The following is a 27,168-nucleotide window of genomic DNA, read 5'->3' as shown; positions in this document are numbered from 1 at the left end:
TCGCTCTGCTGAAACAATTTCTTGAGCTAGCTTTTTCATTCTTGAGCCAATAGTACTTAATAGCATTTTTTTTACAGCGAAGTTGTTTTCGGTCTAGCCTTTCAAGCCTAGGATTCGTGGCAATGCTCATGAGCACAAAGAACTAGCGTGTACCATGGACATTGGGTAAATGCCACTGTACTCACCACTAGCCCACTAAAAATGAAGGCCAAAGTTAGCCCAACAAACAGGAGTGTGCCACAGGAATACAGTGAATTGCACTAAACAGAACTTCTAAAAAAAACTAGAGTAGGCAACTGTTACTCGAATAACTGCCACGTGCGTTTCCATACTCACACCATTGTCATATATTTTGTGCTTGTAAAAGGCGGTTACCATACTGACACATCAAAGCTTAACGAAATGTGTTGAATAAAGAGTAGTGATACAACGTATCAGAATACATTAAGGGAAGGCATTTTTGTAAACCTGTGTGTATGAGCCGTATGGTCAAAATGCAAATATAACTATAATACCACCGGTAAGCTTAACAAAGTATATTTATTAGGGAGCAGTGATAGAACATATTGAAGTATATGAAGTGAAGTCATCTTTGTGAACTTGCATATAGAGTGGTACGGCCAAAGTGCAACAAAAGTATAGTACCACCTGAAAGTTTAACAAAATATGGTTAATAATGAGCAGTGATACAATGCATCAGAGCATATTAGGCCAATGCTTCTTTGTAAGCCTGCATATAAAAGAGGTATAGTGAAGATGCAATAAAAATATACTACCACCTCAAAGCTTCTTGGCAAAGAGTGTTTTAATAAAAAGCAGTGATACAATGTATCAGAGCATATTAAGCGAAGGCTTCTTCGTAAAATTGTGTGTAAGACTGGTATGTTGAAAATGCAATAAAACTATACTACCAATTCAGAGCTTATTAATAAATAGTGCTTAATAAAGAGCAGTAATACAACATATTGGAGCATACTAAGCAAATGCTTCTTTGTAAAGGTGCCTACAAGCGAGGTATAGTGAAGATTGAATACAATGATACTACCACCTCAAAGCTTATTAACAGAGTGCTTAATTATGAGCAGTGATACAACATATTGCAATACATTAAGCAATGGCTTCATTGTAAACCGGTGCATAAAGGAGGTACGGCCAACATGCAATAAAACTACACCACCACCTGAAAGCTTGACAAAGAGTGCTACACAATTTCTTTGAAACATTTGAAAAAGATAGGCACGCATTAGTCTTACGAAGGAAACGGCCCTAAGCGTCATTAGTGTCCGAAGGCAAAGCTGGTTGAATTTTGTCCTGTGACTTAAATCGGGAACGAAGTGCGCACAAAAATGGCTGCTCTCAAAGAAAAATAACGCAAGCAAGTAATTTTTGTAGGAGAAACAAACACGCGAAGTCATATTTTTATTCAGTATATAGGAATACCAAAAGCTTGTCCTTGGTGGTGAAAAATAATGTGTCCTTGTAAGCAGATACGACATCTTCGATTTAGTAATGAGTGATGCATAAAATTTGAGTTCATCGATATGCTGAATGTATTCGAAACACACTATTTTTCACATAAAGCCACAGAGAAATGAATGTTGTAACGTTCCCGCAGTCTGAAATTCGAAACGCGTTTTCCCGGTGCGAGATAGCCGCTTGGTAACCACGCAGCAGCCTTGCATTCTTCGCCCAGATTTTCCACTTAGCAGTGCAGCTATTGACTCCGAGGTAATGGTTACAGATTATATGTGGCATGTTTATGTGGACTCTTTGGAAACAAAGTGTCAAGCTTAATTCGGTAAGTTGTGAAAAAATGAAAAAGAAAATATTCGAAATTGATTCCGATAGGAAAAAGTAGTTATATAATAAAGTGCTCTATTCATGCAGAAGGTGTTCCGTCTCGTCATCTTTTTTTGACATTTTGAAACTCTTTGTTACCTTGTATAGCAAGGTTCCCCCACAGGCCACACTGCCACTACCAGCCACCCCTGCACCTGTAGCGCATGCTACAACGCCCTCTAGTCCCATAGCTGCAAGGGCCGCTGCCCCTCCGCCTAACCCTGCGGTGCCTAGTGCTAACGAAATGCCCACACCTGTCAATATCTTAGTCAAATTTTCGTTATCTTTCTTCAGGCTCTCATTTCCTTTGTTTAAAGAATCCACTTTCTCCGTATAGAGCTGCTTCAGGCCCTCCATTTCCTCTTTGACCTGCTCCTTCTCGGCCTTCTCCTTCTCGACCTGAGTCCATGCCTCCCTCAACTCGTTCTCGACCTCTATCTGCTTCTCCTTCTGCTCCTCGGCGTCCTGCTCGCACCTCGTCTGCTCTTCCTCAAGCTGTTTGTCAAGCCAAGCTTGTTCTTTGCTGTATTGACGATCAAAGTGATCTTGCAGTTCCTGCAAACAGCATATAAATTAGTTCGGCTCGAAACACTTTAAGAAACGCGTAAGAAACGAGCAACTGCCCAACAAGTGGTGCTCGTGCAGTGACCCCTTAACCACATTGGAAACCAGGGAGTTTCCAATTATCGCCTTTCAGCTCACTGGGTGGTGCTGAAAGCTCTCGATTGGGGTGGCCGTTGGTGGCTACCTCGTGCAAAATCGGCTACTTTCAGACCCTATCTGTCGAGAAGAAATTTCAAGTTCGCGGCGCTGGATACTTCCTGGGTACTTCTAACTTCCCTTTTCACGCGTTAAGTAGCCATTTTTATATTCAAAAACGCGATTTGTAATTACGGACCGGGAATGGAAAACAGTACAACATGCCACCAGCCTACTGTATTTTCCGGGCCGAGACGTTACTTACAATACATAGCGCACTTTTCATTGTTATTCAACATTAGCCTCCCCTTACAGCTGTTCTAAACGCCATTTCACAATAGTTGCAAATCAGACACCATATTCCCAGGTGTACACTATCATACGAGTCTATGCGGGCACGAAGAAGAATTGACATTTGGTTAAGTTGGGAATGGTCGCACGCGTCTACTTACTCTCGCCACCAGGAGACGGCTGTGCAACGAGGCACCCAAACACAGCGCACGCAGCATGTGCACGTACGAAGTGCCGCAGTTGCATGCGTGTTCCGAAACGTGTGAATAGCAAGTTGACTCTGCCCGCCTTCTATACTTACGCTACGCTCAAGTTGCTCGGTGCTTGTTCACGTGTGAGCTTGAGAGATACACAATTTTGTGATGAAATGAAGGTAAACTGTTCATCCTATCATATTTGACGATCTGAAACTGCTCTAACACTATTTAAGCTCCACTAATGAAAGGCGATGTGCAGATTTAAATGGCCATTCAACAGGCTCTGGCGTCTTTTATTTATTTTTTTACACTTCCCAATCAAGCTCGGCGATTCATAGAATGGACAGCGGCGATCACGTTTTTCGAATATTACAGCTCTGCGCGCCATGCCCCCATTTCGAAAAAAGAAGATTCCCGCGCTTCTTTGCTACAACTGATCAATTCTCCTTTCATGTGCAGAGACGCAAAGGCTCCGATCGGTGACTTGAAGTAGCACGCAGCTCGTCGATTGGTCTAAACCAAGGAGGATTAGAGAAAAATTGCTGGAGTGGAAGCTCTCGCAATGCCTTGCGAGCAGAAGTGAAGCCAGCTTACGCCACTGCCAAGATGGCGGAAACATGCTCTTTTCTGGCATACTGCGCGCTTGAAGATTAAGTGCCTTCGATATGTTAATGTAAATGATACGTTGGGTCTATATTAAAATATAGTAGTTCCCGACGAAATAACACAGAGAAGCGAGTATAGGGTGACTGAATCTCTAAAGAACTTTGCTTCGAATCAGAGGCTTACTAAGGAAAAACAGTAACACTATGTGAGCCAGAAAAGTTTCCAGATTAAACTCGTGGAGCGTGCGAGGGAAACGCTCCGTTATTATTCGTTGAACGGTGATACTTTATCATGCCCCTAGTGAGATGGCCGCCGCAGCCACCATCTTGCCATATGCACGGCTTCACTCCTGGGCAATCAATTCCACTCCAGCAATTTTTTTTAATCCTCCTTGGTCTAAACCAGTCACGACAATGGGCTACGCCTTCCCATTTCTGTAAGGGAGAAGGGTGGCGCCACCGTTCCTCCTTACAGGGAGGGGATTGCGTAACCCACACGAAAATTTGAAACCAACTGAAACCGATGTTTTAGCCCCTGTAACTTCCTTAACATGTATCCACAAAATTCTTGTGGCAGCACGTTCACAGACCAAAAGTGCACATACTATTTCTCTTTATAACAATTTGTAGACCTCGTGGTTACTTACTGTACCTTTAAGAAAAAACTGTCCCGACATTTAATATTCGCGCTAACTTGTTGACTGGAATGGGCCGAGGCTACTTTGTATCTGCAACGAGCTCTCTCTATATATTTTTCATACACTGTGTGCATTGTGCGCGAACCTTATGGAACTATAATCTTTTACATACAACTTATACGTGGTTTGAAGAGGAATAAAGAGGGCAGATAGGCCTGTCTGAATGTCTGCCTTATTAAACATGGTCTTATTAACCTCTTAGTAAAGAGAACCCTACGTATCATGCTTTTTGTATTTATTTTTCTAATATATTGGCCATAAATTAAATGGCCTGGATACTTTGCATGGCTACTCTTTTATCCAGTTCCGGCTACGTTTTAAATCCAGCGACTAGAAACGCTGTATACCGGTGTCTGTGATCCAGTGTATACAGAGCACTGGGATGCACTAACCCAAAATGTACAGTGTAGGTGGCACTGCCCAGTGCAATGAAATGCACTAGGAATGCTGCACAGTGTGGCCCAGTGTCTAAGAGGTTACTGGGAGATACTGAAGACTGAGTACAGAGACTAGCCGCACACTGCATACCCTGGCCGCACATCCGAGCAAATCGGGTGCGCTGGATGGACTTTGTATATACAAAGTTTGATATTGTATCCGAACCTGGAAAGCGTGATATTTGCGAATTGCTTTGGAATATTATTATATGTTGAACACGTATCTAATTTTAGCTTTAATTGGACGTTGAATCAGGCGACAACGCTGTCGGTGTAACAGCAAGCTTTGATACCTGAACGGCACCGTGCACTACAGACGACTGAATCTATTGCACAGTCCATTTATCTTCACAGTTATTGATCACATCGCCACCTTTGAAGGTGTCCCACAAACAGTGCCGACAACACATGAAACAAAGAAATCTCAGGAAATGGCAAGACATTACCGTGCCTACAATGATGCGCTTTATAGCTTACATTGACCAACGTGTCGAGGTAGGCCTTGGAAATGTCGCAACCACCAATCTTTTGTATGCCGTCGAAAAAATCTTGCGCACTGACCAACGCAAGCTCATGAGCATTTAGAAGCATTTCAAGGTCTCCATGTGGTACCTGCGTAAACCAACATTTCATTAGTGTAACTCGAGGAACTAGTTTGCTTAATGCTACCATATACACCTTTAATATTCTTTAAAAATACAAGTGCCACACTGTTTTTTTAACAATGCAAAATCTCTAGCTCGGGGCTATGTCCCACGGCGTCGGCATCCACACTCTCTCGCCTCGCAACGCCTACGCAATGAGCGTCTGCTACTCTACGCTTGCTCCCCCTCTCCTCTAGGCATTCCTCCCTGCATTCATCTCTGCACTGTAGCCCTCGGCGTTTATTAGAGACCTGGTGGACCATGCGGCCCACCTGGTCACCCAACTTCCGGAGTTTGGCCAATGTGGTGTCGGACCGTCTGTTTTGATTATTAAAGAGCCTCAGTACCCGGACTTCCTTTTATTCATGGATTGGACCTGTCTCCAGTGATAGTTCAAATTTGGCTGTGCACTTTGGTAAGAGGTGTATGTGCACGAATTCTGATTTTAATGGCGAGCACTGAAGGCCACACACTGGCGGACACAGCGGTCGACTATGCTCGCGGCTTGCTGCAGGTTCGCCTCAATATCTCCGAGTGCACCCTGCGTGGCCCATATGGTGATTGATTTTGATCGATTGATTGATATGTGGGGTTTAACGTCCCAAAATCACTATATGATTATGAGAGACACCGTAGTGGAGGGCTCCGGAAATTTAGACCACCTGGGGTTCTTTAACGTGCACCCAAATCTGAGCACACGGGCCTACAACATTTCCGCCTCCATTGGAAATGAAGCCGCCGCTGCCGGGATTCGAACCCGCGTCCTGCGGGTCAGCAGCCGAGTACCTTAGCCACTAGACCACCGCGGCGGGGCGCCCAGATGGTGATGTCGTCAGCATACAATGCATGTTGTATATCGGGAACATCAGCCAGCTGAGCCGGCAGGTCTATCATGGCCAGATTGAATAATAAAAGAGACAGCACCGCACTTTGCAGTGCACCTATAGTTTCTCAGGTGAAAGGGCCGTGTTCCTTGTTCTGTATGCGAATGTAGGAATGTCTGTCGGTTAAAAACTGCCGAATGTATTTGAACGCTCTCAAGCCACAGCCAGTTAGTGAGAGTGGAGTGCGCGTGGAGCGGAGTGGCACATGGTTCGCAAGGCAGTGCTCGTTCGAACGAATATAAGAAAGGTGGTTGGCCGGCATCATGGCCGGGGGTTCGTCCCGAGTGTCTGGAAGAGGTCAAGAGTTGGAGCGGCCTGCTTCGCTGGGCTTCAAGATTTGATGGTCCACGAAAACAGCGGGAAGCTACTGCAGCCACCAGTTCCACTGTCGGACGTGGGCCCGAATGTTTGGCTGTGGTCTCTGCAAATCCGCTGGCCCGAGGAGGAGACTACGTGATTTCATCGGCACGTAAACCTGCTCCATTGGCGCAGCCTATTCCGCAGTTCCCGGCTCTTCGCCGAATTCCTTTGGTGCTGGCATTTCCGTGTGGCACCTCTTCTACGTTCCATTGTGTTGTAAGGTGTTGTGCTCCCGTATAACGTCCTTGTTGAGTGTCTATAAGTTTTTTTCATAAAGTGAAAAGAAACAGAAAACAGCCTCACAAGTACATTTAGAACGTTGCTGTCTGTGACTGTGACGCAACGTGCTGTTATTTCTCTATTCTGAAGAACCCACCCACACCACCATTCTGCATACGCGTCCACTCCCCCTCTCTTGCCTCCCAACGCCAACGCAGGCAGTACCTGCTAGCGAGTTATATATATATATATATATATATTATATATATATATATATATATATATATATATATATATATATATATATATATATATATATATATATATATATATATATTTATATATATATATATTGCAGGGGGGTTTAATAGCGACGCCAGGTAATAGGCAGACAGCCGGTACGGAAACAAATGCTCGGGCAGTTCAGCGTCTACAGCTCGTGAACCCGCTCGCGCTTCGCACTCAGCGATGGTCCCACTAGTCATTCCCTTGCGAATTCCCCACTGAAATGCCCCGGCGACGAGGACGAGCCATCCTGGCGACTCAGGGTGACGAGAGAACAGGAGGGTCATAACAGGGCTTGAGGCGACTGACGTGGACCGTCTCACGACCAAGGCGGCGCTTGTCCGTAGACGGCTTGAGCGGTTCAATCTCATAGGTGACAGAAGAAGGGTGCTGTATGACGCGGTAAGGGCCCGTATACTTCGGTGCAAACTTGGGAGTCAGTCCAGGAGAGTGGAAAGGCAGTCGGAGCCACACGAGAGAACCAACGGGAAAGGTATTCTGAACAAGATCATAATCGTGGCGATCTTTTTGGAGGGCTTGGTTATCGGCTGTGAAGGACCGTGCAAGCTGACGACACTCTTCGGCATGTTCGGCCATTTCAGAAACTGGGCTGAACTCGGAGGCATCAGGATTGTATGGCAGAATTGTGTCGAGTGTGTTGCATGGGTCACGACCATATAAAAGAAAAAATGGAGAAAAGCCTGTTGTTGATTGAATCGCCGTATTGTAGGCGTACGTCACGAAAGAAGAACAACGTCCCAGTTGGAGTGGTCGGAATCAATATACATAGCGAGCATGTCTCCGAGGGTTCTGTTGAAACGTTCCGTTAGGCCGTTCGTCTGAGGGTGGTAGGCTGTTGATGTGCGGTGTACCGTACGGCATGAATGTAGGAGCTGCTGCAGAATTTCGGACAAAAATACGCGACTTCTGTCACTCAGGAGCTCTCGTGGTGCACCATGACGAAGAACAAACCGGTGCAAGATGAAGGTTGCAACGTCACGAGCGCCAGCCGAAGGTAGCGCTGCCGTTTCGGCGTACCTTGACAGATGGTCGGCAGCCACAATCACCCATCGATTAACACCAACAGAGCACGGTAGCGGGCCGTATAGGTCAATCCCAACACGGTCAAATGGGTATGCAGGACATGGAAAAGGCTGCAGTTGACCGGGTGAATGAGGGAATGTCTTGCGCTGCTGACACTGGGAACATGAGCGAATGTGTTTGCGTACAAACGTGCACATACCCCGCCAGTAGTAACGTTGGCGGATCCGCTCATACGTCTTTAGCGCACCGGCGTGTGCGTGTTGCGGTTCAGCATGAAAATATTTGCAGATATCAGACCGCATATGGCTGGGTATGACTAGCAGCCATTTACGACCCGCCACTTGATAGTTGCGACGGTATAACAGGCCATCCAGTATGGCGAAATGCGTTGCTTTTCGCCATACGAGCACGCGGGTAACCGGAAGTTGATGCGTCAGAAAGCATATTCAAGAGCGAGGCAATCCAAGGGTCCTTCCGCTGTTCGGATGGCATGTCTGTGACGCTGACGGCAGAGGGGGGAAGGTCCAGGGCTGATATATCCGTATCATACGGATATATCTTACTGCATTATTGCTTCCCTGTGTACCGCGGACCGTGTTACTGGTCGCGTGTAAACTTTGTGTTCAAACTCTGCACTGTACCACTCCTGCCCTAGCTGCCAAAGGGTGGCTGGCAGTATTGAATAAATAAATAAATAAATAAATAAATAAATAAATAAATAAATAAATAAATCATCAGATTTCACGGGTGATTGTGAAAGCGCATCTGCGTCAGAGTGCTTTAGTGCTTTCGCCCCGATCGGTAGACGACGCGTATGTCGAATTCCTGGAGGCGTAGTGCCCCACGTCCGAGGCGGCCGGAAGGACCTTTCAGTGTGTGTGTGTGTGTATATATATATATATATATATATATATATATATACAGTGTGGCCTTCAACTCTAATGCATTGAGACATAGCGTGCTTGAAATGGGCATTGGCATACACGCTTTGCATATTGCGAAGACTCTCATGACGACTTTCGCCTTAATCGCTGTTCTGGTTTACGAGCATTAAAGGAACCCTGACAGCAAACTTGGGAATTCTAGATGCTTGTGCTGTCTGAGAGTTCTGCATGCGGGGCACTTCCGACCGATTGTTAGTGATGAGCGTTTCCTATTAGATACAATAATTTGGTTTTAAAGTAAAGGTGCGTGCTCGTCTGAGTATTAAGGTGCAATTGACATTTTCTGTGTTTGATGTGTAGTAACGAGATCTCCTCCGGACGCTGCCAAGGTTAAACAAGAATTGTTGGCGTCAGAGAACATCTGCGAGACGCGCCGCACAATACCCCGACTGGCCGCTGGCGAGGACTAATAATTGTTCGTCACCCCTCTCGCTAGGTTGTCGGGCTGCTCTCAAGGTGGTTCTTACACCAGGAAAGGTTTTCTTTTTTTTTTTTGGGGGGGGGGGGGTACTCTGAAAGCACCCACATCGTTTTATTATTTACCATCCGCAGGTCCCCTGTTTGAAAACAACTTGTTCATCTTCACCGAAGCTTGAGCGCACGTGGTCTCTATAGCATTGCACGACTCTGGGGAGCCCTTTTCTTACGGTATTTAGGCGGGCCTTTTGAACTGATGAAAAATTGTTATGAATAACCGACCCCAGCATTATTTAAACGATGTGTTAGAGCATTTAGTAATCAATTTTGGGACTACGAGGTGCAAAAAGAACTCTTGCTGTGAAGGTGTCTTTAATAGCCACAATTTTCCACCAATGCTCACGCACTGTTTATGAAGTAAGAAAGCGTTTTTTTTTTTACTGTTTACGGTTTCTACAAGAACGCGTAGATTGAAACGCATTTTGATTTCTGTAGACAAGGAACAGCTATAAAGCACCCACTGCATTTAGGACCTTCTTTGCATTGAGACAAGCCAGAACACGTGGTTCATTTAGAAGAAGAGCCAGTCACAGCATCATCTGCTCGTATTTCTGGATGTCGCTCAAACATGAAAGTAACTTAAGCTTACAATATGTATGTAAAAATGCTTAAGCACAGGACTACCTTAGGAACAATTTGGTGGAAGCTATTATGCATGGTAATATTGTTGCTCCCATGGGTTCAAGCATAACAATATATATGCAAATATGGTACCTAGTGCTTTTTCTTGGCACACTACTAGCATCATCATATACAGAAAGTGAGTTTGTAAGAAGGGTAGCTATCGGCAATATAGTCGGTCGTTCGCGCGGGCCTGTTTTCAGATCATTTGGCCCAGCTAAGCTGGGAGCATCTGTAGACGACGGGATTTAATTTCCGAGCTTAACCGTCTGACAACAGGGGAAAAAAGTAGGGATGACAATTCGCAAATAATTGTGCGTCGATTCGGCCATTAGGCGATTAATTCATGCCAATGAAGGTTTTTTCGTTGATTAATCATAGCTTTTACAGGTACTATCAAGAAAGATTCATACATGATTTATAGCTCATGCAGTATTCTACCTATTCGTTTGGTAGGTTTGGTAGGTGGCAAGGTGCTTGTTTGGGCTAGTTGGCACTAAAATTGAAACGACAAGTAGCGCAAACTTCGGGGATGGGAGGAGAGAGAATACGGAAGCGCTTGGGGCCCCGCGGGCTTGGGAGTGCGCGGTGACGCGCACACAACCGGAAACGCGAGCAGCACGAATGTCACTAGCAGCGCCAAACCGTCTTGTCACGTAAGTATTGTTTTTAATATGTTTGTCATTTCAAAAGGTATACTGAACATAAATACTGACATGAAGTGAATTACTTTCAATAAAGCATTCCTAATTATTATGACCAACTTATCAACCCGAAACAAAGAACTTTTTTTTCGTATGTGCCGCAGTTACGACTGAAGCCGGTACCTCGACTTGCGCGAGCAACAAATCCAGGTGGTCCCGAAGACTTGCGCTACTTCGGACTACCAAGTTCCTGAGCGAAACCACCGATAAGTTGCGTACGATGGCGGCTCATCTCGTACTGTCTTCAAACGGGTGCCCACTCAGCTACTTCGGTCTACCAAGTTCTTGAGCGACACCACTGATAAGTTGCGTACGATGGCGGCTCATGTCGTACCGTCTTCAAACAGTTGCCCACTCAGCTACTCCGGACTACCAAGTTCTTGAGCGACACCACCGATAAGTTGCCTACGATGGCGGCCCATATGGTACCCTCTTCAAACGGGTGCACACTCAGCACCTCACGCATCAAAAAAAAAAAAAAAAAACGTCTACCTCCGGCGTGAAATAAAACTTTGCGCTGCGCTGCTTCGCCGTAGGCGGCATCATGGAACGCGACCGAGCCATGCAGTTCAAAATTGGATGCATATACACTTTCTTAAGCAGTTCATGCACTCACATTGGACATCGCTGTCATGTACACTTTCGTCGCTCTGTCCTTTGCGGTCAGGTGGCTTGCTTCAGCCGTCGCCTGCAATGCGAAACACGTGTCATCGAAGGCTCGCAAGATGAACTATTCATGGCTGACCTGGAGCATGGATTTTGGCTTGGGCACTTCACCATTTCTGAACACTTGCACGTAAGCCTGAATGAAAAAAAAAGAACTTGAGTTAACACAAAGCAAGAAAAAATTTCCAGCTTTCCGAAAGCTTGACAGACAGGTGAACTAGTCACAGTCACAGTAGGTTATTAGTACATTATTCATGACGTAGAGTCGTAAATTGATTACGCGATTCATTGCGCCGAGACAATACCAGACAGAAGCACCCCCTCCCCCCCCCCCCCCCCAAAAAAAAATTCACATATTTTTTTCTTGAAGACGAAGTATATTAACGTGAGAGCAACAAGTTTGGTTGTTATGCGAAGGAAGGCTGGCGTGTAGCTCATGAAGGAGAAAGCCTTAGAAAGCTCGTTTAGCAGGAAATTGGACCGTTGGCGGCGACCGTCCTGCGGCGTCGGGGACGAGACATTTAACGGCATGTGACTTAACGTCACATGATACCGTTTTAGCGGCCCCTTCGGGCGCTGCACAAATCGAGGAGCGCGCAACTTCAACCGAAGAAAATGAAGACAGCGTTTGGCACGCCCCGCCGCAGTGGTCTAGTGGCTAAGGTACTCGGCTGCTGACCCGCAGGTCACGGGTTCAAATCCCGGCTGTGGTGGCTGCATTTCCCATGGAGGTGGAAATGTTGTAGGCGCGTGTGCTCAGATTTGGGTGCACGTTAAAGAAACCAAGGTGGTCGAAATTCGCGGAGCCCTCCACTTCGGCGTCTCTCATAATCATATGGTGGTTTTGGGACGTTAAACCCCACATAACAATCAATCATCAATCAGCGTTTGGCAGTCGTACGTGTAGCTACGATTTGTGTTTTCTGCTCCCTTACACAACAGCTGAGAAGAAAAAGAATGTTATCGGGTCGTCTTAGGTGCCACTCATCCGTACATCCGTTTACAGATAGATAGATAGATAGATAGATAGATAGATAGATAGATAGATAGATAGATAGATAGATAGATAGATAGATAGATAGAATCCGCCGGCGTTTCGGTACTGCACATTCCCGTGTACCACGCGCTGCAATATGCGGTTATGCGCCATATGTGTAGTTTGGAGGTTTATGTCTACCGAAAGAATGGCGAAAACATACATTGCTGGAAATTTCATTGCGGGAGCGTTAACAAAAAGCGACATCGGCAGCATTGACCCGACGGTCGCAAAGATTACATGTTATGGTCCCATCAAGAATCGCAGCTGTTTTCGAAACACAGCCTGTGCAGACGTAATGTTGGTGAAATGTCAACTGCAGTTGCAGTTAGGCTGCAAGTTTTGCTTTATAAAAATTGATTGATTGATATGTGGGGATTAACATCCCAAAACCACCATATGATTATGAAAGACGCTGTAGTGGAGGGCTCCGGAAATTTCGATTACCTGGGCTTCTTAACCGCGCACCCAAATCTGAGCACACAGGCCTACAGCATTTCCGCCTCCATCGGAAATGCAGCCGCCGCAGCCGGGATTCAAGCCTACGACCTGCGGGTCAGCAACCCAGTGCCTTAGCCATTAGACCATCGTGGAGGGGCGCTGTATAAACATTACAAATGTACCATGTCAATTTTTATGAAAGGGAACACGCGAACGCCTTCCCCGCCTCGCTCCGGCGGCTGCTTGTAGCGCGTTCAAGTGGAAGCGATAGCAACCACAGAGTCTAGCCCCGTCATCTAGTGGTGAGCAAAAGAACCGGTCTTCGGTGATATGAAACCGGCGGCAAGATAGCAACCCGCTCCCCTTCAACGTGATTACGATGATGCCTTGAAGCAATTCCGCAATCGTCTTGGGTGCAGGGGATCGGCCACCCTCTTTAGTCACCGAAGAGGGGGGGGGGCGCAAAGAAGACATCATAAATTAATACAATAGGGAGGTAGGCACTAAGTAAGCCACATCCATTGACTTAATAGGGTTGGAGGGGCGCTGCGACAAGCTCTCCCCCCCCCCCCCCACCTCTTTTCCGAAGGAGAACACTACCCACGCCTATGATAGACGTACAGGATCCCGGAAGCGAACTTTAGTTTGCGGGAGCAGCGCACGCACCGAAGTTCATTTCCGGTGCATACCGTGGTGATTACTTTGGTCACTGCGATGTCACTGACTTCTTAGATAGTGAAAAAATGTGGTAGGCGTAGCGCAATAACTATTTTAGCACGCTCTTATATTTTTGAAAAAGTGAGAACTCGCTCCAGCTGAGAATGCGTCGTTCTGTGCTGAATTGGGACAGTCCTAAACCGAAAGATCAAGCCCCACTGCACATGGGTCTTGGACGCCAGTACAATAGAGTTAATATGCAGTCAATGGACGGTAACGCGACAACATCGACGTGGTTGACTCGTACCACTGGTTGCGTGCCCTTTTCCTCCCCATGCGTGACTAGACGCTTTTGACGCGTAGGCGAGTGCACGTGCGTACCAGTGGTCGGCCCTTTACAAGCCTTCCGCAAACAGAAACCGCGACATGAGTCTTCGCTAACGTGTCTTCCGTACGTACGCTTTGAAAGAAGCGTAAGCAGAAGCTCTGCGTGTTTTGGCAGCCTGGCGACACAAACACCGTCTACAGCTGCGCTCGGCCTATATGCACCAAGCAAACAAAGACAGCAGAGTTTAAAGTTGGGGACTTTTTGTTAGTGGAAAAAAATATCCCGCGCCTGCTGCGGAAACACGGTGTTACCGTTTCAGCCTTTTGCGGAAGAGATGAGAAGGTGCACTTAAGCCTGGTCAGGATACCGGAGGGCAAGCTCGTGAGGCACCCCGTTCAGCGATTGTTCTTCCTGGAAGTTTCGGAGCTCATTGGGTGGGTCAATGTTGCAAACGGCCCATGTTTTTCGTTTCGTCGACGGGGACTCGGGCGACAAAGCTATTTTCTGCTACGCCGTTTCAATGAGTGCGTTCGGGGAAGGAGAGGCGCATGAGGAGAAAAAGGGGTGCTCTGGGGGATACAAGTGGTGGCAGCAGAGGAGTCAGCCGAAAAGAAAGACGAGAGCTATAGCGCGAGAACAGAGCGACGACAGACAGAGGGACAGGAAGGAGACGTGCGCTCGTCTCCTTCTTGTCCTTTTGTCGTCGTTCTGTTCTCGCGCTGTAACTATCGTCAGGTCATAGCCCAAACCGCTGTCAACTAGCCCAAACCACTACACTTCGAAAAGAAAGAGTGGTCGAGAAAAGACGTAGGAACTGACACTCAGATGTTTTCGTCGTGATGTTTGGCAGCACCTTTTTCTTGTACTGTTGAATATTATAAATAAATCCAGTGTACTTTGGGCAACTGTGTGTTTCCTGATCGACATCGTGGAAAAGGAATTCACTACAGTTGGCCTATGTAGCACTAGAACTTATTCCTGCACTTCTGTGTCTTTTTGCCTCAGTAACCGCCACAGGACTCGTCAGTGTGCTGTTTATTTTTTTTTCTTGGCACGACAGAAAACATTGAGAGCATCAGTGAAAACTCAGCACGCAAAGATAAACGCCCGGTGGCAGAGCCACCACATTTTCGTGATGTAGGGACGCTGCAATACATATGTGGAGTGTTCGCTCACCTTAATGTAGGTAAGGAGCTCCTGACAAGATATTGCCTTGCCGTTTATCTTCTTGACAACCAGATTCTCCGGCCCTAATATCCAAGGGACAAAGTCCTGGAGATGATTCTTGAACTCTGGATCACTATCCTTATGACAACCATCGTACGAATGTTCTGTTGCCACCTGCGCAAGCAGGACGCTTATTGATGACTCGATGTGCAAGTGTAATCGACACAAAAAAATAGATTCAGAAAAAAATAACAAGAAAACAAAAGCTGCCAGATAACCAAAATGTACTTCATGCCGATGAAGTGCTATAGAGAGAACGGACTTTTGAAGAACACGGGACAAGGTGACAAGGTGAAACACGGGACAAGAAACGGCATTCTTGTGGTTTGTATATTCGACAATTTTAGTAGAGCCTTGTCTTGTGGTCTTCAAAAGGTGTTATTTTTTTAAGCGCTTTAACGTCATGAACATAAGCCAGCACGTCCAGCTGGCAGCAATATTAAATACGCATCATTTATTCAAGTGCTCCAACACTACGCACAGGGGATACTAAAACTTACAATAAAACAAACAATGTCATTATTGAAGTGCGATCGTCTGTTGCACCAATCAAACGTTACTTAAGAGTAACAACGAGAGAAAGTGAACTACTAAAAGCGTTATCACAGCGATCATCAAGATAGAAAAGCTAGACACAGATGTAAAAAGCTGTCTTTTGTGACGCTCACTTTTCTATCAGAAGCACTACATCACATTAGCCTTGTGAAAAATCAAGACATGATGGTAAGATGATGACGCGGCTTGGAGAGCCATCATATATAATGTTTCTTTTTGTTCAAGCACATATACTTTGAAAATAAAAGTGTAGTGTAATAAGCTGCTTGAAGATTTTCCCATTTAGGCAATAATTAGGGTGATTCATGGCTATATGGCGTTTGAACTTGAATTTCACGCCCAACGAAAGTTTTGCCATGCATTTGAAGAAAATATGCATAAATATATCAGTGTACCTTACTTCCAGGATACGGCATGAGGAAACAATCGATGTCGGTAAAGTTGTTGCTTATGTACTCTCGCAGTTGCCGGACCTCAGGTTGCCTGTCTGTTGCGGCTTGCAAACGCTCTGTGATGAGTGAGCGGCCAGCATCTGCCCCGTAGGTTCCGTCGTTTGAGTCTCGCACCAGGAACACGAGTCTCTGAAAGGGCTTTCCCGTCGCTTCCTGCCAAGTCATATAAAAACAGTTTTGGCAACCAGTATTCGATACTGCTGTGTTGTCGCTCAATTGCAAATGTACCTTTTGCGCCAGTTGGCCATATTGGGTGACAAATTCGAGAACCTGAAGGTGGTCTTCTCGGACATCCTGAAGAATGTTGTAGATCTGCACAGAACTCATCATGACGCTTAGCGCAAAGATGGTGGTACTCTCAGGCAGTGTCGACTTGCTGTCAAACAGCCCCTGCGTGTCCATGAACAGCACAGCCACCTCTTGACCGTCAGATGTGGGAACCTGCAGAAGGAGTCTTAGGTAGTCAGACAGAACCATCCTAGAGAAGCGTCTCTGCTCTCTCGTACGCATGTAAAACCCGACGCGCTTGTTAAAAATATCCAAGTGCTCGCACCTCGCTGAGAACAAAATTTGAGCTTGCAAGTATACACCATCAACTAGAGTGGACTAGATTTTGCGCAGTACTCAAAGGAAACAGAGAGTAAAAATGGGCTGTAGCTTGTCATTTCCGGATAAATTAGGGCTGCTACAATTACGGTAATACTTAAAAAGCAACACAGCCTGGTTTATTCATCCACATCCAGTTACTCCTACGCAGTCTTACTGTTACACGGTAGTTGCTCGGACCCACTAAAACATCAGGTACGATGAACCCCAGTTTTGTTAAACCATCAACACACCCAACTATACAGAAAACCCTACATACACGTATGCCACTAACCATGGTTGTGCTAAACTAAGGTTGACCGCTTCAGTTAAGGAAGCTATCAAAATGGCGGCATTTATGTAGGCGATCGAAGGCAGCGTGGCTATAAGGGAGGTTGATATGTTTCGCAGAAAAACGTGAACTGACTTTCAGGTCATTCAATGCCGAATCAGTCAGTGTTTTGCTGAGTATCACGAATAGCGCTGAAAAAATTTCCACTTTTTTTAAGTTCGAAAGTCGTCGTGATTATTTCTGTTCCGAAAAATTATCCTGCTTATTTGTGAGAGTCTAGTTTTGAGACGGCAGGATTGGAGGACATAAAAAAATTTTTTAAGGAAGTTTATTGGATGCACTCAATAAAACGATATTTAGCGCAATATTTGTTAATGTAATATTGAAAGTAATGACTTATTTAAGTGTAACGATTCTTCGAGGACTTCTCGCACAAGAACAACTGAATACAGCTGTGAAATCGTATTTTCCCGTGAACATGGGAAACTCAAAGGGCTCAAATTAAAGATATGCTGATGACCTTTCTTACATGCTTAAAGGGAAAAATAATTTAGGCGCTGAAAGTACAGCAGATCATCTGAAAAATTTGACCTTCACATTTAATTAAAGAAAATCTTTACATTAAGCGTCAGAAAACTCTTCTTGGTAGTTGGAATAAAAATATGCACAATGTAGCTCACTGGAAATCTCTGTGTATTTGCTCGACATTTGCGAAATGATAAGAGAGTATGAATTCTTTAACTGAAAGAAATGTTTTTGTGAAGTGTATCACCCCCAGCTTTTCGCCGACGTAACTCAAGTGGCGTGGTGCACTCGTAATGCCGATCTTCAGACCAAGCCCGCTACCCTGAGAAACCGATGGCCAGGGTCGTGCTGTCTATAAAGCAATCGAAAAGGAAACTGGATTACCACCTCCGTTTTAGTGCCGACAGAAGTGCGCTACAAGGAATGTTGGTTCGCCTTTACGGGTGGTGAAACTGCAAATATTGTGTGTGCTGTTCGCTGTGTGCTGTGTGATTAACGAGGCATCTTATTTGCGAAAACATTCACACTCGTTGTGGGCCAAGGGCCGTAGCCGGTTACAGATGGAAGACCACAATTTAAGATTTTATTCAAGGTAAAAAAAAACTGGGGTATCCTTAAGCATCGCTTTTAGGAGTGGAACGTAGTAGTGATTTCTCTCCATATACTAGTGCGTATTTCAACTACTTACACCCAATGTAACCAATAAGCTGTCTGTCTGTCAGGGAAGCTTTATGCATTATGTGTAATGGGTAGCATGCTTCAAACCACGAGCAATTATGGCTGTGTTCCAATACTCACCGTACGCGGCTAAATAGACAGCTAAATGGACGGCGGCCATCTTAAGTCCCATTCCAATTCTCACGTAGCCGCCAAAATAGACAGCTCCGAGAAGACCGCATCGTAGACAAATACGATGCAGGCTTCTTTGCTGTCTAAGCAAGATGGCGGCTGAGCGAATCGCTCGGATAGATCAGATATCGCCGGAATGGTCGTCTGCACAAAAGTTGATGCTTTTTCAGACGCTCAATGTAAGTAAAGTTTATTTGTTTTTGATTTGAACACAAAATCAGCCAGAAAATACCACGGTTGCGTTTGTTTATTTTAGCTTTTTTTTTCTCGTCGCGAGGTGGCGCAATGTCGCGTAAAAGACGTCTAAGTGTGTTCCCTTTCTCGGACAGCATGGACTCGATGCTGTCTTCCAAGCAGTCTTCGTAGACTGTATACGTGCTGTCTAAGAATTGGAACACAGCCTATGTACGTGATTCTTTTTTTTTGAAGTTCCTATGCACCCACTACGTGGTCTTCAGGCAATACGCGTAGTAACGTGTCTTCGTTTCCTTGTGTGGTCCCGTGTGGTTTAAATATCCGAAGCCCTCCACTATATGGCGTCTCTCATATCACAACGTAAGTTTGGGATGTTAAACCGAAGATATCACTATGCTTAGTTTTATTAGTGCTGTAAACTTCCTAGACATTTTGGTGCGGTCTGAGGACAACCACGGGGCTAGTGATACTGTAGATCTCCAAAGCCGTTGCCAAAGCATTCATTTAGACAGAATCGAAAGTTGGGCTAGTTGGATGTGCATGGTGTAACTGTCCGTTCTCCTTTCGCGCTTGTCCTCTCTTCCTTTCTGTTTATTCGTGGCTTGAACGGACAGTTATACCATTCATTAGGACATTCTAAAGCTACGAAAATGAAGTTTCCGCGCAGAACACAGTGCCCTCTCTCACAAAATGATGTAGGCAGAAAATGAATGGCAGCTTTTATTCTATAAGGTTTCGGGTCTCTTGCAAATTCGGTTACCCTCATGTTGCTGTAGCCATTCTCGTTGAACGTTTAAAAAGGTCCGTCACTTCTTCGGACTATAACAAGGCTGTACAAATCTTTCACAAAAGTGTAGTAGCTGTTCCTTACATCCAAACTTTGTCACACTGCAAGCTGAAGAATAAGGCAAATAAGTCTGGCATTAACGTGTGTCTTACGGTTACGAGTAAGCTGATCGAGAATCAAGCCACCCTGCAGAGAAAGAATGAGCCTACGAGGAACAAGAGACGGACTGTAACTTGTTTTAAAAACGACATTACAAATTTCTGGACCGCCATAGTGGTGCTGTTTTCACGGTTGCTTTCAAATGCGTCAATATAAACGCAGGGTAGGTTGGTCATTGTGTTAATCAGAGGCTATGGTCGCATAAAAAGTAGCACAAGCCTTACCATCTATTACTTTTTAAGCGTGAAGTCTCTTTACTCTGTGGTTCGTACGTCCGTGTTTGTAGTAGTAGCCACCTCTCGTTTACTACTTAAAGTAAGCTTCACCACGGTGGTCTAGTGGCTAAGGTACTTGGCTGTGGACACGCAGGTCGCAGGATGGAATCTCGGCTGCAGCGGCTGCATTTTCAATGGAGGGGAAAATGCTGTAGGTCCTGTGCTCCGATTTGGGTGCACGTTAAATAGCCCCAGGTGGTCAAATAGTCCGGAGCCCTCCACCTTAATCATATGGCGGTTTTGGGACGTTAAATTCTATATATCATCATCATCATCATCATTCTTTTATAATGTCCGCTAGATGGCGGTATTTGTATATGATGAATGTATGATGAAAACATGCGAGTTGTGAGTACTTGGAGTGTTCCCTAGATGGACGGACGGAGAGGCAGGCAGGCAGGCAGGCAGGCAGGCAGGCAGGCAGGCAGGCAGGCAGGCAGGCAGACAGACAGACAGACAGACAGACAGACAGACAGACAGACAGACAGACAGACAGACAGACAGACAGACAGACGGGAGGAAGCACGGAGGCTTCACCCCATTCATTCACTCCGTGGATATGCTGTAATTTTTTTTTTTGCACTGTGGACACAGTAAACACTCGTCCAAATTTAATAAATGTGACGTGTAAAAAATACAGAAACGAAGAAATACGCCAAATGACTAGGATTCGAATGGTGTCACTCGTGCTAGCCAGCCTTCTCTGGCCTTTCACAGATGCAATGAAATGTCTAAGCAGTGGTCTGCCACGTTCATCTTCACGAGTGCCCGTCTAACACGTGGTGCTCCTACCTGAAACTGCGCACGTAAGTTTCTCATCTATAATTTTTTGTGGCTCTACATGCCGTAGTCATCGTTTTTAGGGGCGAAGATTTTAAGGCGTGACCGAATAGTCCTCTATAGTAACCACCTCTCTCGAGCATAAACCACAGGGGACTTTAGTTCTTGTATTGTCCGCTAGATGGCAGTGCTTGTATAAAATCAATATGTAAACAGTGCGAGTTCGAGGAGAAAATGAAAAATATGATGGCGGTCCAGAGTGGGCTCATGGAGAAAATCGCAGCGCTGGAGAATGCATTGGCGAAGGAGCGAGAGAAAACGTCAGCCATGGAAGAAAGGCTCCGGGCAGCCGAGAAGGGCCTATCGAAGGTCGTGAAAGGGAACGAAGACGCAGGTGACGGCGGAAGCATTATGGCGACGACCCCCGTGCGGGAGAGATGAAGGAAACAGGCATGACAAAGGCAGATACATTGGCCACAGGGCCCAGCTACCGGGAAGTAGTTTTGAGGGAGGGAGGGAGCAAACCAGCAGCCGTGACTCACGCTAGTCACCTAGTCAGCAGCCAGGTGCAGGTTTCAGAAGGAATGTCTGAACAGGTCATCATCGCCGGTGACTCAAATTTGGTCCGATGCGCAGCGGCAATCAAAGAAAGGGGGAAAGGCGACAAGAGAGTTGCGATAGGGACGTTCCCAGGACAAACGCTGGGGACAGTAATGAGTCAAGCGGGTGAACAACTCGCAGCTAAGGCTGGCAATCGTAACCTCGTTGTAATTGCGGGAGGGTTAAATGACGTCCTGAAAAAAGAATCGTCAGGACTAGCGACGGCCTTGGCGAGAGGGGTGGATGACATGCGCACCGTGTCCCCCCAGGTGCAAATTGTAGTATGCACAGTACCGGAAGTACCGGTGCGCAACGTCAACCTGCGAAGAGCGGTTGTCGACGCAAACAAGGAGATATGGCGGATTAGTCGAGAGAAGGGTTTCGAGGTAGTGGATTTAAACAGGGAAGTGCACAGGTGGGGTGGATTCCAAAGAGACAGGATTCATTTCGATAAGAGGCTTGGACACGAGGTGGGCTGGCGACTGGCAGGACGCGCAGTAGCTTTTTTGGGGGGCTCACGGGCCCTTCGGAGTCCGGGGTAGCTCGTAACAGGGAAAGCAACCAGGAGGACGCTTTGACAGGTAGAATTGCGAAAAACCAGAAAAAAGGTAAAAGAAAAAGGAAAAAGGCGCGTGTTGCAATTACTTACATAAACATGCAGGGTGGCAGAAAGAAGGCAAAATGGTTAGAGATTGAGGAGCAGTTAAACAAAGAACAGATAGGCGTGTATGCGGTTACAGAAACACACCTTAGAGACTTGGAAGAGCCACCACATATTAAAAATTATGTTTGGGAAGGGTGTAACAGGACCATATCGGAAAGGAAAGGTGGGGGTGTAGGAATGCTAATTCACCGCGGAGCCAAATGGGTTCGAGTGAAACAGACGTGTTCAGAGCACCTCTGGGTTCGGGGCACAGTAGGTGGAAAGGAAACGTGGCTAGGGGTAGCCTACTTGTGGACGGGGAATAACTGCAGAGAAAAGAATCAGGAGATAGTGGATTGCATGAGTGCGGATATTAAGGAATTTGGTAATGGGGCCGAAATCATCCTTCTAGGGGACATGAATGCCCACATACATGACCTTGACGGATATTCAGACACCAATGGGAAGTTATTACTAGATCTTTGCGAGCAACATAGTCTGGAGATAGTTAACACGGGGCCTAAATGTGACGGCCAGATCACATGGGAAGTCGGAAACAAGCAATCAAGTATTGATTATTGTCTCATGACTGAAGGAATTTACCACAAACTGACAGAAATGAGGATAGACGAGGAAGGCATTAACAGCTTGGGTAGTGATCATAAACGAATAACATTACAAATGGGATACGAAACTGAAAATATGAGCATGGAATCAAAGTCTGGCAGCTCGTATTTAAATGACAAACAAATAATAAATATAGCCGCAAGAGTCGAGGAAGAAGTAGGCGAAATACCAGGCAAGGACTGGGAGTATAGTGAGCTGTTACATCTAATGACGAAGGAGATAGGGAAAGAGAAGAAAACTGTTTGCTGGAAAGGAAAAAGGAAGCCAAAAAGTTGGTGGAACAAGGAAATCCGGGAGGCGATCGAGAAGCGACGCGAAGCCTCACGGAAGCATAGAAAGGCAAAAAAGGAGAAGCGGCCGCAGGACGAAGTCAAAAAAATATGGGAAATATATTTAGAGAAAAAATCCTTTGTACAGAAATTGGTAGAGGCAAAAATTAAAGGTGAAAGTGAACGCTGGATGACAGAGATACACGAAAAAAAGGAGGCCGCGCCTAGGATTTTTTGGAGCCACATAAAGGCGCTAGGTAGGAAGTCTGTCACAACGCAACAACATATTCTAGATGAAGGAGGAAATCAATTGGAAGGGTACGAAGCGCTAGGTTACATCCAAAAGGTAACAGCCGATTCGTTTCAAAAGAGCGTCCAGGGGATCTCCCCGGTGAGTAAAAGTGTGGCGGAGAAAGCAACAGAGGAAGAGCTAGTACTTGATAATTTCAACTGGAAAAAGGCCGAAGGAAAAATTCCAAAGCGCACTGCCGCGGGTTTAGATGGGATTCCCGTTAGCCTCATTAACGAACTAGGACATAACACTAAAGAAGCATTGTTAAAAGCAGTAGAAAAAAGCTTAAAGGACGGACAAATACCGGACAGTTGGCGACAAAGTAGAATGAACTTAATCTATAAAGGCAATGGAGAAAAGGACAAGATTCGCTCGTATAGACCACTAACAATTACATCGGTACTATACAGGATGGCGATGCAAGCAGTAAAAATGAAAATAGAAACATGGGCCGAACATAACGATATTTTGGGAGAACTTCAGAACGGATTTCGAGTCGACAGGCGGTTAGACGATAACCTGTTTGTTCTCACTCAGTGTATAGAAATATCCAAAATAGAGAATAGGCCCTTGTACGTGGCTTTTCTAGACATCACGGGGGCATACTACAACGTTAATCAGGAAATTTTGTGGGATATATTGAAAGGAATGGGCATGGGCGACGACTGTATACAGCTTTTGAGGGAGATATACCGAGAAAATACAGTTTGCATAGAGTGGGAAGGAATGCGTAGCAAAGAGAACGTTGAGGTTAGCAGGGGTCTGAGACAGGGATGTCCTTTGTCCCCGCTGTTATTCATGCTGTACATGGTGAGTATGGAAAAAGCGCTAGAAGGTAGCAACATTGGTTTTAATCTGTCACACAAACAGGGCGGCATGATGATTGAGCAGAAGCTTCCAGGTTTATTTTATGCGGACGATATCGTCTTATTTGCGGACAGTCGAGATGATATACAGCAGCTGGCGAATATATGCGGAAGGGAAGGTGAAGCTCTTGGACTAGGATTCAGTGTAACGAAGTGTGGATTGATGGTATTCAATGATCCCTGTGATCAGACGGTGTCCATACAAGGCCAAGAAATACCGAGGGTAAGTGAATACAAGTACCTTGGAGTATGGGTAAATGAGAGTGATAGATACATGGAGGTACAGGAAAAAGCCTCGGCAGCAAAAGGAAAGAGGAATGCGGCAATAATGAAGCACAGAGCGTTGTGGGGATACAATAGGTATGAGGTGCTTCGAGGTCTGTGGAAGGGTGTAATGGTTCCAGGGCTTACTTTTGGGAACTCAGTGGTGTGCATGAGGGCAGAGGTGCAAGCGGGAATGGATGTAAATCAAAGGACTGTGGGACGCCTCGCGTTGGGTGCTCACGGGAAGACGACAAACGAGGCTGTAAAGGGCGATATGGGGTGGGCAGGTTTTGAGGCGAGGGAAGCGCAGAGCAAAATAAGGTTCGAAGAAAGGCTAAGAAATATGAAGGAGAGTAGATGGGCAGAGAAGGTGTTCCGTTATTTGTATAGGAAGAGCGTGGACACACAGTGGAGAAAAAGAACTAGAAGACTCACTAGTAAGTATACGGCTGGTATTGTAAGCCGTATGTCAACAAAGAGCGTTAAGGGAAAAGTCAGGGAGGCGGAGAGGATTTACTGGATGGCAGCTATGGAGAAAAAACCGGCTTTGAGTAACTACCGAAAGGGCAAAAATGAAATAAGGAGGGAGGCATTTTACGATAATTCAAGGGGAAGCGCTTTACTGTTTGAAGCGAGATCGGGTTGCCTTAGAACGCGTAGTTATAAAGCAAGATTCAGTAAAGAAGAAGAACAATGCACATGCTGCGGGAAAGATAAGGAAACGGCGGAGCATGTTCTGATTGAATGTGGAGATATCCACCCAGGTGTACGTTTGGGCACGAGCCTACAGGAAGCCTTGGGTTTTAGGGATAACAATGGAAAGCTGAACACACCCGCGATTGAAATAAGTAAGAGACGGTTAGAGTATTGGTGGCAGAAAATTAGAGAGAAAGGACAAAAATAAATATTGGAAAAATAACATATGGACAGTGTGCCGTAAATGGCAGAGAACTTAAGCTGAAAATTTACCTTTTTTTCTATTAAGATAGAGTTTATCGAAGTAGAGGCATTAGGCCAACATAAAAAGAAAAAAAGGGTTTTTTTTTTGTCGAGCCTGGTGGCATACTTGTCACCACCCCGTTATAAAGGGGACGCTCATAGCATCCATCCATCCAATATATGATGATCAGATTTGGGATAGTACGAACGCACGGACGGACAGACAAGCAGACAGGCGGATGAACGAACGGACAGACAGAGACACGGGCGGACGCGTGGATGGATGCACGGACAGACGCATGGATGCACGGACGGACGCATGATTGGACTGACGAACGCCCGGACAGACGGACGGACGAACGGATGGACTGACGGATGTTTGGCCCCACTCGTCATTATTCACTCCGTGGATATGCTGAGATTTTTCGATTGTCTCGCTCTGCTTTCCTTTGACCGTATTTGCAAGCTCACTCTCTTTTTTTTTTGACGGTTACACTTTACAATGCAATAACTCATATTGTGAGTTGTTACGTCCCAAAGTCACTATGACAGATGCCACTGAAGAGGGCTCCGAACAATTACGATTGTCTGGGGTTCTTCCACGTGCGTCACAGTTTAGGCACGAGTGCCTCCACAATTTGCCTCTCTTGAAAGGCGGCTGCCTGGGCCTTGGATTCGATCCCGAGATGATTTGAGTCAGCATCCCAGCTCCACGAGCACTAGAACACCGCAGCAGATCACTTTGCAATGCATACCCTACGGCATGGAATACACGCTACATACACTTTATTTCAAGAGACGTCTCGTAGTAAACAATGATCACAATAAAAACAGTCGGGAAACTTGAAGATTGAAACTATGGAGCGATGACACCATAAATCACAACGATTTGTTATCGCCCGTAAAACAAACCTGGTACTCTCTATGGACAAGCTCAGCAGTCGTAGCATTCACCTGTGGCAGTGTGCTGAAGTGTCACGAATTGACACAAGGAAGCAACCAATGCGTATATCTCGCACCTTTGCGCACGCACTTCTGCTTGTAGGCAAGGCTACGCGTTTTGGTGATAAAATGGAAGTGGGAGGAGTATACGTTTCGATGCACGTAAATTTTAGTGACGTCGAATTGAGAAAGTTTTGACGATTTGATACGGTTGGGTTAGTGTTCCAACGTCCCAAAAGATGCAACAAAAGCCTTTGCTCGTATTTTAGTTGGGCTTCTTGTTACCTTAGCGCTGTAAATTAAAACTATCCATGCGAGATAATCTGTCGCGCTCCGCATAGGATGACTCACCAGGAAAACTTCGTTCCATAGGTGAATGCCAGATGTTTGACGTTCCCTGCTGTGCTTCCACCCGAAGCCTCGAAGAGGTTCACCTGGGTGTCCAATCCAGTTCTCCTTTTCTTTTCGGTACATGTACCGGAGGAAGAAGTTCATGAGGAAAGACTTGCCCTGGCGACACGCTCCGGCTATGGATATCACCACAACCGGCTTGTCCTTGACACGCTCGTCGAGGAGGATGCGTTGTAACTCTTCGTGTTCAAGCTGCCAACCATCATCATTGATTTTCAGAATCTGAACCGAGCGTCGTCGCTGATAACTTGCCATGGCAACCCTGCAAATGGGACCTACAAGTTATCGTATGTCACCACGTTCAGGTAAAGCTGATCTTGTGGAAAGAGTGGATTTTGTTGTTTTAGAGTTTAAAATCACCCCCGGTAAAATCAACAAAAATTGGTTCTAGAACAACTACCTTGCTGTTTTGCTTTGCTTCAAAGCGCTGAAATTGAAAATTTTAGGAATTTATCGGGCACAGCCACGATGGGATCACAGCGCACTTTGTAGTGGGGTAAAATGTTATAAAATGTTTTGTTGTTGGGCCGCTTGCGGGCAGACAACTACATTAGCGCA

The 27,168-nt window shown here is 45.8% G+C and overlaps 1 protein-coding gene across 1 annotated transcript; it reads right to left on the bottom strand.

Annotated features, from left to right (window-relative positions):
- Positions 1 to 1,875: 1,875 nt before the first annotated feature.
- On the bottom strand, positions 1,876 to 26,865 carry LOC119181634 (atlastin-1). The gene is made up of 8 exons (XM_037432882.2): positions 26,551 to 26,865; positions 16,539 to 16,751; positions 16,254 to 16,463; positions 15,253 to 15,417; positions 11,694 to 11,750; positions 11,565 to 11,636; positions 5,244 to 5,378; positions 1,876 to 2,394 (listed from the first exon to the last, which is right to left on the bottom strand). The coding sequence occupies exons 1-8, from the start codon at positions 26,863 to 26,865 to the stop codon at positions 1,876 to 1,878; spliced, it is 1,686 nt and encodes a 561-aa protein (XP_037288779.2).
- Positions 26,866 to 27,168: the final 303 nt, after the last annotated feature.

This window comes from Rhipicephalus microplus, chromosome 10 (assembly GCF_043290135.1).
Source record: "Rhipicephalus microplus isolate Deutch F79 chromosome 10, USDA_Rmic, whole genome shotgun sequence".
In the NCBI taxonomy this organism is placed as follows: domain Eukaryota; kingdom Metazoa; phylum Arthropoda; class Arachnida; order Ixodida; family Ixodidae; genus Rhipicephalus; species Rhipicephalus microplus.
The sequence above is the reverse complement of the archived record's forward strand: the minus strand, read 5'-3'. Positions and strand labels throughout refer to the sequence as shown.